Source organism: Neopelma chrysocephalum, unplaced genomic scaffold (genome assembly GCF_003984885.1).
Source record: "Neopelma chrysocephalum unplaced genomic scaffold, ASM398488v2 Primary Assembly neopelma1_360, whole genome shotgun sequence".
NCBI classification, from domain to species: Eukaryota; Metazoa; Chordata; class Aves; order Passeriformes; family Pipridae; genus Neopelma; species Neopelma chrysocephalum.
The window spans coordinates 164,419-176,909 of record NW_020898024.1 but is presented as its reverse complement, the minus strand read 5'-3'; the positions used below and the strand labels follow the sequence as shown (position 1 = coordinate 176,909).

General features: G+C 49.1%; 1 protein-coding gene across 15 annotated transcripts in view; it reads right to left on the bottom strand.

Annotated features, from left to right (window-relative positions):
• EPB41 (erythrocyte membrane protein band 4.1) overlaps positions 1-12,491 on the bottom strand; it is an 86,012-nt gene that overhangs the window by 45,376 nt on the left and 28,145 nt on the right. For all 15 annotated transcript variants that reach the window (XM_027705869.1, XM_027705871.1, XM_027705860.1 and 12 more), the window contains exons 2-4: positions 5,816-6,275; positions 2,966-3,196; positions 529-633 (exon numbers count right to left, since the gene is read on the bottom strand). In XM_027705869.1, the coding sequence (XP_027561670.1) occupies positions 529-633; positions 2,966-3,196; positions 5,816-6,268 (789 nt within the window). In that variant the 5' untranslated portion in view covers positions 6,269-6,275. The remainder of the gene's footprint in view (positions 1-528; positions 634-2,965; positions 3,197-5,815; positions 6,276-12,491) is intronic.

The following is a 12,491-nucleotide window of genomic DNA, read 5'->3' as shown; positions in this document are numbered from 1 at the left end:
TTCGTGAAACAAACCTTGAGTAACTGTTGAGTTAAAGGGTAACCAAGGGGTTTAAAAGATAAGACACCGCCCGAGTCAAACCAAACAAAGGCCTTAAACTGAAACCACGAGTAGTTTTGGTATGGAGTCACTGGTGTTTTGCACTGCTCTGGGTGGCTCTAACCAAACCTTCCCAATGCTGACACCAGTGCCAGGTCAGCCTGACTTCTTCAGCTGGAGTTCTATAACTTAATGGCAGCAAACAACTTAATTTGCAGCAAACTAATATAACAAATTTTCTCCAGGTGAAGACCCAAGTTCACAAGGATTTTATCATTCTATGATTCATGTAGCCTTTTTACTAAAACCCACACCCCTGTAGTCACTTTTTCACCATTTCTGCCTCTGTGATGACCCCCAACCCATTTTTAGGGAGGACATCAAAAGCAGTTTTAAGGGGAGGCTTTTCCCTCCTACCCTGGGAAGATGATCCTTTGGAAGAGCTGAATCCCCCCGGGGCCAGATCACACTGGAACAGCAGCTGCTTACCCTGGAGGTTGGTGTGTCCCATATGGCCAAACCAAAGTAGTCTTCTTCCAGCAGATTGAGATGGTCACAGACTTTTTTAAGGAGCTCCTGTCCCTTGGCATGTTTCTGCAGATAGACAAAGAAATCCTGTTGGACAGGCTGGGTTTTGCCTGTTCTCACTCACGGGAGAGGGGAGGAAGGGAATGGCACCAAACCACACTGTGAGCCCTGAGTAGCTCCAAACCACCCTTCCTGGCTGTTTCAGAGTAAGGACTCCTTATAGGAAAGAGCATCAGGCATAAGAATTCAATGGAGAGGCAACAGGAATGCAGTGGGTCTCTCTATTCTGAGCAGTTCCATGTCTGAAGCCCCCCCAAAGCCTAACTTCCATCAGAGCTCAGTAAACACCAAGGATCTGTACAGGTTTTCCCTGTCAAGGTACATTCAGAGACCCAATATCTCCTGGATCCAGGCTGTCAGACAACCAGGTGTGGATCAAAAGATGAACCTGCTGCTATGAGCCACTGCTACAGTTGTTCATTTTGGGGACAACCTGACTTTTTTTAGGTTCAGAAAAAAAACAGCAGCTCGAACCCACAGCCCATAATTTTTTGTGGCCTTTCCATCACCCCGATCTGCTGATGAAAATCACCTTCTCCTGTTTGCCTCCTGCACCCAGAGCTGCTCAGCACTTCTTGCCTCCAGAAATACACTCTGAGCATTCCTATTTCCTCTTTCCCCCCCCAAATCCTGCAGAAATGAACTGGCCCTAAGAACAAGATACCCTTTTAGTCCAAAAGCATGAAGGAAAACATCCCTGAGGCATAAAACTATGGCAACCAGAAGCAGCTCATTCCATTGGAGGCTTTGTTAGAAGAAAGTGCCGTTCCAGTGACGCAAAATCAGCTTCACTAATGCCTTGCTGGTGCCCACAGCTCTCCTGTCACTCATCTCTGCATGGCAACTGCTCCAAGACCCCTGCCTGGTTTTATTCCTTGGCTTTATTCCAGCCTTTCAGCTGTCAGGTCCTTTGTGCACATGTTGTGACTCTATAGGTAACATAATGTATGTGTTAGCCTGGGTATCCCTCAAGGAATTGGCAGTGATCTAGGAATGAAAAACCTTCCAGGGGCTGTCAGTTGGAAAGGATGCCTGAAAGCTCTAATTCTCCTTGGATAAAGGCATTTGTGCTGCTCTTTGCCTACACCTTCGCAATTCCTTCCCAATTAAATCTTAATAAACTCCCAAAACGCCAGAGTAGGATTACAGGGGTGTTAAAGCCCAGGGTGCCTGCCAAGTTAAGAGGGTCTCACTGACACAGTGGCCCCTCCTAATCCCCTCTGCAGTGCCCACCACGATCCTCTGGACCTACAGAGAGATTTCTCGTGTCCTGCTCAAGTCAGGGCTCCCCCCACCACCAGCAATGCCTGTGCCAGTATCCAAAGGCATCATGGATACACCATGGTAAGCTGTCACCAGGATTTAGGGGAACAGTTCCCTTTTGGGGGGGCTGCACACAACATCCCTGGCCCAGGGGAAGGAGTTTGGGGCAGGATGCTCCGAGCTGATCCCAGGCAATGCCAGCAGCACCACGTTACACAAACACCCGGCACTGACCTACTTGCCCAGGATCACCCAAGGTGACTGTTCCCACAAGGAACCCTGTGCCCAGATACCCTCTCCTGGCCCATTTACCAGCAGGACTGAGGGAAAACAAGCTGGTGGAACTATGCTCCAGTGGTAAGTACCAGATTATTAATATTCCAGACAAGTACTTCGATACTAAAATAGGGATTTCTGCTTGCTTTTTATTGCCCTGACAGCACCACAGCCCTGTGAGAGAATGCACAGAATAAAGCAGAAGAAAAAGCTCTCAGATGAAGGGGTTTGCAGTGCTCTAAGTCAACATAATAATTTTTAAATTGTTTACTGCAAATATATTCAACTGCAGGCTAAACACAGTGTGTTTTTCTTTATATCCAAGCACCAGCAGCCTGGGAGGTGAAGGGACCTTGGGGAACTAGAAAAGCACACATCAATTTGGCAGCCCATTTTTTTCAAAGGAAAGGGGGCAAAAGATATTTAGACCATCCCAACTTACCCCAAAAACCTAAACTCTGGTCTGGGATACAAATGAGAAAGATGATGAACAGCAAGTGAGATAAAGTTTGGGTTTGTGGTTTGTTTTTTTTTTTAAATCCTTCCTACCTTTACAAAGCAAGACACCCTGGAATTGTAGAACAATAAAAAATAAAGATTCCTAGTACCCAGAGGCTTTTACAACACACTAAATAAGTTGTTATAGCTTACAGCAGGCTTGTTCTGCAGTAAAGCCTGTCATGTAATTCCCTGGCAGCACATTAGGCCCCTATTAAATCGTGTTTGTGGTGATTTTTCGAGAGGAGCAGAAGGGAGAAGGGAGAGAGGAGAAGCAGAACCAAACCCCACAAGTACTTACATCCACAGCACACTCAAAAATGGTGTCATCCAGCAAGACCACTTTGCAGTACATGTTTCTGTGTCTTTTCACTGCTTTCTGGGCAGCTTTCAAATCCTTGTCTCCTTTGGTCTCTGGACTCTCTGGTTTAGGTTCCGGCTTGGCACACTCTTCCTTGGCTTCTCCTTCTTCCTTGTCCTCAGGGTCTTTGCTCTCTGGCTCCTGCTCGTCCCTCCTCTCCTCCTGTGCAGGCTGAAACCCCCCCAAACACCCCAATTTAGGTGTCAAACAAACAAAGCATCACACTAAATAAGCACTGCAGGGCTGGGGCCTCACCCAAAATTCATTATCTGACTTCAACCTGTAACCGAGGACCTGGAGCAGCAGCTGGGGTGAGCAAGGGAATGATATTAATTTTTAAAGCCCTTCCAAGTCATTTTCAAGTCTTCATTTAATAAAGGATGTAATAAAAAAGAAATAAGGGTTGATTAGAAAAATCAAGGCAGATTATATCCTGCAAATCTTCGTGGTGTTAATGACAGCACCTTTTGGACTGGGAAGGTTTTTTCCTCCCAGGAAAGACACCCAGTGCTCCCAGTTACAACCTGGGCCATGGGCTCTGCTCCAGTGCACCCACCCTCAACATGGCAAAGGGGAATGGTTTTAAACTGAAAGAGGAGAGATTTAGATGGGATGCTGGGGAGAAATCCTTCCCTGTGAGGGTGGGGAGCCCCTGGCACAGGTTGCCCAGAGAAGCTGTGGCTGCCCCAACCCTGGAATTGTTCAAGGCCAGGTTGGACAGGGCTTGGAGCAACCTGGGCTAGTGGAAGGTGCCCCTGCCCATTCCAACCCAAACCATTCCATGATTCCATGGCAGCAGTGGCACTAAAAGGGGTGGTCAGGGCTAGGATTTCACGGTCATCTGAGCTGACCAAGCAGCTCTCTGCCACCAAAAAGGGAAGGCAGCCCTCACACCACTGCCCCTTTGCCTACAGAAGCACTTTGTGAGCCAGTTTAATCCACTGAAATAGCAGAAAGAGATGCAGTTTGGGGGCAGGAGGAGGAAGGAAGCTGGTTTTTCTTTTCCCTCTGCCATTTCAGCAGGTTAACCGAGTTCACAGGAGGCTCTGACAAGCACTGGAAGGGCTGGATGCAGCAGGAGCACAGCTGCAGCAGGGGAAGAGCAAAACCTTGTCTGTTCAAGCCATCACATCTCATGAAATCACACCCAGGCACAAGTGCATGGAGGTATTTAAAAACTAAATAATGTCCACAAGCTGCTGACTTCTGTTCCAGCAGAACTGGGACAATCGGGAGCAGGGAATCAGTCAAAGCTCCTAATGCCCGTCGGTCAGCATTTATCAAACTGCAGCACCTCACAACTGCTGTCACAGCAGAAATATCTGCAGAGTGTCACAGTTCAGAAAGCCACTGACTGGGATCTAAAATAAGAACTGGGAAAAAAAAAAAAAGGCACAAACGCTCCGTCTGAAGCGAACAGCCCGTGAAGGAAGGTTGGGGTGAACACTCATGTGTGCTCAGAAGCAGTAAATCAAAGTTAAACTGAGGAAGAAATCATGTATTTAGAATCCCAGAATGGGTTGGGTTGGGAGGAATCTTAAAGATCATCCAGTTCTACCCCCTGCCATAGGCAGGGACGCCTTCCACTAGACCAGGTTGCTCCAAGCTCTGTCCAACCTGACTTTAAAGACTTCCAGTGATGATTCGCTCTTGAAAATACAACTTCTGGGTTGAAATTGTAAGAAAATTTCCAGCTCCTCCTCATCCTGCTAATCCCAACCCTCAGAGGTACAGAACATGAGCAGAGACCATCCCATGGTTTTCACAGGCTCAGAAATTTGGGAAAAGAAAGAAAAATGTGTTACCTACTACCTTCTCTACAGTTTTGTAATTTAAAGGAGGTGGATTTACAGTTATTGCCTACTGGCAATGCTGGAGCTTGTACTGCTCCAAAATCCAGTGTTTGTGGGTACCTGACAGTGCTCTGGAGCCACTCAGAACTAAAGGCAATGGGTAAGAAATCCAAATTTCACCCTGCATTTTCTGTGACTCCAGCAACACACCCAGGTTCCCTGGGTTGCAAGAAATCCCCAGCTGAGGAAAAGGGACACCTTTCTCCAATCCAGGAATGAGTAAGAGCAGAGCTGCCATTACCCAAGGAGTAAGAGAGGGCACCCAACACCCCCAAACCAACAACCAGCTGCAGCTCTATGAACATTCCCTGTGGCTGTGTCTGCCTCAATTTCTACTTTAAATTTTAAAACTTCACATATTTTGCACGAAAAATGACCCTGGCTGGGAAGAGCAGACACCAGACAGCTACCAGGAGCTGGGCTCAGCCCACGAGCCTGCAGAAATCCCTGTCTACGTGATGCATAAGCAGAAAATGTTTGTATTTGGCAGGCTCAGCACCAGCCCAGACTGAGCAGATGACCAAGTCCTGAAATGCTGCGCTTGCGCTCCTTGAAGCTGAAGAAACCCTTCCCTAAATCCAAGCCCTCCACCTCAGGCCACTGACCTGCCCTTATCCTGCTCACACCAAGGAGACCCCAACTGGTTTTGGAACCTCTGAATGTGAACCCTCGTTCTGAGGTGACATCCCAACCTCAGCAGAGCAAAGACTCGTCACAGGGCATTTTAAGTTATGCTGGGAAGTGTTGAGCACAATTCCCAGAGCAGGTACTTGGCAGGACAGGGTGATGCAGGGAGAAGAGTGGGAAGTACACGACGCAACACAGGGAGCTGACACCTCAGTTCACCAGCCTAGGACATGAAGTTTCTATAGTTTTGGCTACAAAGACACATTTTTAGGACAGCAGGGAGCCCATCCCACAGGATGGGGTGTTTTACCTGTGTTTCTGCACTGCTCAAGGAATGGAGATCCAGTGACGGGTCGGTTTTGAGCTCAGGCTCGGGAGCTGCGATCGGCGCTTTCACTAGGATGTCTTCATCAGGGCTGGCTCCTAATCCTGCGCCTTTCTGGTCACCTCCTGCCTCTTTAGGAGCATCAGTGTCTTTTTCCTCTTCGGACACCTGAGATTTGGGCCTCCTGAGGAAGGAGGAGAAGAGGCGGGACAGGCCCCGGCCCTCAGAGGTGCGACGTTCCTTCTTGCTCTGCTCCTCGTGTGTAGGGGTGTCTCCGTTGGAGGCCTTTTGCTTCTGCCCCTGCCCCTCTGACGTGGGCTGAGCCCCTTCCTCCAGAGAAGCCTCCTGCTTCTGTGCTTCAGCAGCTCCTTCCTCCTCCTTGGCTTGCTGCTGGTCCGAGCTGTCGGCGTCCGCCGCTGGGCTCTTCTCTGTTGTCATGGTGGTGCTGCAAGAGAGGAGCAGGAGGGCTCAATCCAGAGGTGGTTTCCAACATTCAAGTCTGGTTGAGCTGCTCACAAGCCAAGCCACGAGCACAGGCACACCACATTCACCAGTCACACCAGCCTGCCACAGAATCACAGAACATTCTGAGTTGGAAGGGACCCACAAGGATCGAGTCCAACTCTTCAGGATTGAACCCCTGCCAACTCCAGCCTACAGAGTCACTAAGAGCAAAACCATTCCTTTTGCTATGGTTTGCTTTGATAGAAACATCTCTGTTGATGTTTGCCCCCCACCCTTTGGACAATGCTGAGAGAGCTGGGGCTGTTCAGCCTGGAGAAGAAAAGGCTCTGGGGAGACCTTGGAGCCCCTTCCAGTGCCTAAAGGGGCTCCAAGAGTGCTGGAGAGGGACTTGGGACGAGGGATGGAGGGACAGGACAAGGGGGAATGGCTTCCCACTGACACAAGGCGAGGCTGGATGGGATACAATTCCTCCCTGTGAGGGTGGGGAGGCCCTGGCACTGGTTGCCCAGAGAAGCTGTGGCTGCCCCATCCCTGCAAGTGTCCAAGGCCAGGTTGGACAGGGCTTGGAGCAACCTGGGACAGTGGAAGGTGTCCCTGCCCTTGGCAGGGGGGTGGAACGAGATGGGCTTTAAGGTCCCTTCCAACCCAAACCAATCTGTGATTCTGTGACCCAAACACACCAAACCACACTGATGGGGACAGGACTCATTGGTGTTGATCAACTATGTTGATCTGTACAAGACCAGTCCAGTGGAGCCGAGCAGGCTTTGGGATTCATGGAATCTTTGGATAGCACACAGCAAAAACATAGAACGAAAAGGTTTCCAAACAACACCCATAATACAGAGCAAATTTCCTCAGAGCCTGTGCTATTAAACTGATGCAATGTTTATTTCAACTTTAGCCTGGGCTGTTGACACAAAAAGATGGAAATCACATGAGAAGAATATCTATTTAAGGTATAAAGAGGACCCAAAATAATCATGCTTTAGAGGGGGATAGAACTAATCTTTGTGCGTTGCATCACATGTATCTGCAGCAATAAATTGCCACTGCTTACACTGAGCAAATAGCATATAATCCAATATGCCTCAATCCCCAGCCCGAGCCTCGGCGCACAAACATTTGCTCAAAACACAGACCTAAAATTAGGAAACGTTTCAAGATGTCACCCTCCTACGTATTATTGCATTCATCAATTTTAATTTAACTCATGCTGATTGCCAAAAGAACCAGAGTGCTGGAAGAAGAAAAGCCCCCCCCAGCTCTCCAAAGGACTCTTCCCTTGCATTTAATGCAAACACTTAATTTTATTCCTAATGCTGTGGTTACACCAGGGCAGCATCAGAGACCCTCCCTGAGTTTGTTCCTCCAGTAACGCAAATTTCCTGAGGTTACAAGGTTTGACTTGAGGTTTTGGTGGTTTTATTTCTTTTCAGGGAGGGCTTTTGGAAAAGAAGGGATGGAACCCACTGGCTCTGTGCTTCCATTGGAGCAGTGTCAGATTTAGGACAGGCTCTGAAACTGTGTTGGGGCAGGGTCAGGTTGGATTTCAGGAAAAGGTTCTTCCCCCACAAGGTGGTTGGGCACTGACCAGGCTCCCCAGGGCAGTGGGCACAGTCCCAAGGCTGCCAGAGCTCCAGGAGCGTTTGGACAACGCTCTGAGGGACAGGGAGGGATTGTTGGGGTGTCTGTGCAGGGCCAGTGGTTGGACTGGATGATCCTTGGGCGTCCCTTCCAACTCAGAATACTCTGCTATGAAACCACTTCTCCCACAATCCACTGCCAGGGATGCTGCTGGCCCTGTTAGCAACACTCTGCAGAGTCCCCCCAGCCACCATGCAGCCAATTCCTGCTCTCAACAGCTCTCCAAGAACTCCTGGAGATGCCACAAGGCAGTGGAAGGGGCAAGGACTATCAAAAACCCATCAAAAGCCCACGATGCAGGACAGACTCGCCACGGCCAACTCCCAGGGCAAAGCTCCCAATGTCCTGGCACACATGGATCGGGATGGATGCTCTGCAAGCCTGTCCCACCAGGATCACACGCCGACAGCGAGCTCCCTCTGGCACCAGCTGCCAGAGCAGCCTGCTTTGTAGCTGCTTCCCACTGTGTTTGTTTTGAATAAACACATTTGTAGGAATCCTTATCAAAACACACAACGTCGGGCGCGCGTTGCTCCTCAGACTAGAAAGGCAGAACCGGGGCTTTGGAGATGAGGATGGTGGGGAGGGCACAGCTGAGGAGCAGCTCTTATCAGCCACAGGAAACCAGAAGGACAGTCCACAAAGGAACATTTCCTCTGGATGTACTTTTCTCTCCTCAAATTCTAGAACAAGGATTGTTTACTTGTCTACATTTCAAAGCCGCAGTCCCGGACCTTTCCCGATGTAGGAAGGTGGGTCTCGCTGGCAATGAGAAAACATCTCCTTGTCTTAAACATCTCTTTGTCTTTCCTCCATCCCTGGGGATTCCAGGCTGCAGCTCAGCCAGATCCCCTCGGCAGGGCTGGGGATGCGGAGATGGGCACGTAGGAGCCCTGCCCTTCCCAATAAACATTTCATAGCTGCCAGCACCAATAACTCACTGGGTGCAGCAAACATCCTGCTGCAAGACCCGAGCGAGCTGCTCCGACCCAGGCTCACGGCTGGATCCCTCCCCTGCGAGTTTTATGCTCAGAAATGGTTTTCCCTGCGCTCCCCGTCAAAAGCAAAGAGATCAGTAAGCAAAGAACGTAACTGAGAGGTTGCCCAGGGCAAAGGGGGGAAAGGAGATGGTCTTTAAGGTGCTTCCAAGCCAAACCAGGCTGCGATTCTGTGATTATCCAAGACAAAAAGCACCTTGGCTGCACTGGCCAAGTGGTGCTTTGTTTCCATCCCAGCCCACAGCAGAGCTGACAAGAAGAGCAAAGTTCCCACTCCACTGCTCCTCAATGCATCCTTGGGAGAAAGCACAACCCACAGCCAAACCACAAGCATGTTTCTATTTAAATTCAATTTTTCTTCCTTCACTATCCTACAAGGTAACTCTGCCAAGCCTGCAGGTGCCTCAGGAGCTCCCTGGATGCTGGAGGAGGATGCTCTGCTCTTGTAGGAGCACTCAAGTGGTGCTGCTCACCTCCTGCTCTGAGCTGCCACGCTTGCAAATACTGCATTTGGGGTTTTTCTTTGGTAGAGGCTGAAGGTTTGATGCCAGACAGCCTGCAAAAGGCAGGCTCTTCACAAGTCTGGTGTAGAGAAGGTGTCTGATGCTACAGAAATAAGGAAACCACAGCAAAACTCAGATATGATCCCAGAGAGAGATTTCAGAGTGAAAATCTCACCAGAAAATATGTATTTATATTTAAGCATTTTTTAAGTTTAAAAACATCCTCCAGACAAGAAGGCTTTGGCAACAGGAAGCAACCTGAAGAAAAGGGAGTTAAATACTCCCAGAGAAGAAAAAAGGCTTTGTCCCACTGGGGACACTTGCAACCACAAGTTGATCTCTCACCAACCAAATCCCCTTCACCTGCCAGAGGAGGATCTGGACCTCCTGGGAATGTTGGAAGAGGCTTTGGCAAAACATCTCCTCTCAAAAGAAACAGGAAGTTGAGATATTTGTCTGTCACCCTCTCCTACCTGTCAGCTCCTCCAGTGTCTCTGATTTAGGCACACAAATAACTGTAGTGACAATACCTGAAGAAGGGCAAAGTTAATTAGAAATTAGGAAGAAATTGTTCCCTGTGAGGGTGGGGAGGCCCTGGCACAGGTTGCCCAGAGAAGTTGTGGCTGCCCCATCCCTGGAATTGTCCAAGGCCAGGCTGGACAGGGTTTGGAGCAACCTGGGCTAGTGGAAGGTGTCCCTGCCCATAGCAGGGAAGGAGAGGGTCTTTAAGGTCCCTTCCAACCCAAACCAGTCTGTGATTCTGTGATAGAAAATCTAACTTATCCCTGCTTCCAAGCCTGGAAAAATGATTTATGGCTCACACCACAGCTTACTTAATTCCCAGTGGCTTAGTCTTTCAGAGAGAGAAGAAAAAGGACTGTCCACGGGGCAGGTTCAGTTCTTGGAAACCCAAACTGTCTCACAGCGATGCCCAACACCAGATAAGGGTGATCATGGTGCTGGGACAAATTGTCTTGACCTTCCTACCCAAAAACGTGTGGCTTCTCAGAACACTGCTTCTCCAGCAAGAGCTGGAGACAATGATAAGAGAAAAATTTCTGCTAAATATAGGCAAAAATCAAATAGTTTCAGCAACAGCGTGGTGGGTTGTTTTTTTTTAAATGTGTTCCTTCCCATTTCATAATGTGTGTGAAAAGCACACAATTCACCAGAGAAATTACGCAGAACACTGCTCAAAATAGACAGCACAGACTGAAAATTCAGTTTAGTCAAGACCTGGTCCACGTGCAACAAACCTGAGGGTGGGAGAGGAGGAAACTGCAGCCGCCCCCAGCAGGACTCACCCCACGCGTGTGTGAGTTACGTGTCCTACACGTGATTTTTTTACTACAGTTAAAAAAACATTCCAAGGCCAGGTTGGACAGGGCTTGGAGCAACCTGGACTAGTGGAAGGTGTCCCTGCCCACGGCAGGGGGGTGGAATGAGGTGGGCTTTAAGGTCCTTTCCAATCCAAACCATTCTGGGATTCTATGACCACAGCAGAAAGCTGTTTGTTAGGGGGGTTTAAATAAAACAAGAAATTCAAATGCAATAAAATAAGCCCCTCGATAAGGAATTCAAACAACCTTAAAATACTCTAAAGCACCAGAACCGTTCGGAATTTATTTAATATATTTTATTAGAGGAATAATTAGCGCTGACATTTATAACCCCTGTTAGAATTAACGTGCACAATCTTTCCGTGCTGGTACTTTGGGTCCTGAACAAAAGAGATGCTGTCACTCAGCCTGACCTGGAGGGTAACAGGAGACTCCAGGAGCCTCATTGAACAGAGGAAAAATAAACCACCCAACACAACACAGATGGCACATTACAACTGCCTGGATTTAATTCTCACCAGAGCAGCCCTGGTAATCTACTGCACGTCGGCAGCCCCGTGCCCCTCTCCCATCTCCTGCTCTCATACAGCTTTCCTATTTAAATGAGGGCAAAAATAGTAGCTTACCATCTGCTGAAAGCAAATCATTTATGTCAAATTGAAGACTGGGCTTATAAAATGACCTGACTAAATGGAGCAGTAAGTGCATTACAACCGAAGGGAGCTGAGAGCTCCTCCCCCTGTATCCTCAAAAATCCTCCTGGATGCTACAGAATATGGAAATTCATGGGCTTTGCTCATTGGTAAAGTGCTGAAATTTAAATGAAAGCATGTACTTGTCACTGGAGCCTTGTCTGCTGCGATGGGTTTGGAAAGGCTGCCCCATGTGAGACCTGCTAGGAAAGGAAAACTCACTTGATCTGGGAGCAGTTGGACCCAGAACAGAGACATGGGGAAGGCACGTGCACCAGGCTGCCAGGAAAATAAAGCTCATGGACTATCCCATCATACTCCAACACAGGAGTTTGCTAAAAAGACTAAGAAAACCACCAGTTTAATACGAGTGTTGTTCCCACTCCATGGAGAGCAGCAACTCTCGGGGCTCCCTTCTCCTCTTCAGCAGAGGTCAGAGCAAAAACAAGGTTTGATCTCAGACACACAGTGCCTGATGGACCTTCCTCTGCAAAACCAAGTCTGCACATCCCCTGACCACACCAAACCCCCCAAGAGGACAGAGGGGGCTCAGCCTGGCAGGCAGCAGCCGCTCCAAAAACCCTCCTTGGGCAGAGGAGAGGTATCTGCAGGGAGGGAGGGATCCATCCAGACCCATCCCCACCCCACAGGCAGCTCAGCACCTGCGTGGTACAGATAATATCCCAGGGGCTGCTCCCTCTACCAGCCTCCCACAGGGGCAGGGAGCACAGAAACACAGCAGGGGCCAAAAATCTGTGCAGAGAAAAGCAGCGGGAACGGTGCTCAGAGCACCAGGAGCCAGCAGTGCTGCTTCACAGGGGGGCACATCCAAGGATGGGCTCTGCCTCAGCAGGTCACTCCATCACAAGGAAGCAAATTCAAGGATGGGCTCTGCCTCAGTAGGTCACTCCATCACAAGGAAGCAAATCCAAGGATGGGCTCTGCCTCAGCAGGTCACTCCACCACGAGGAAGCAAATCCAAGGATGGGTTCCATCCCAGCAGGTCACTCCATCAC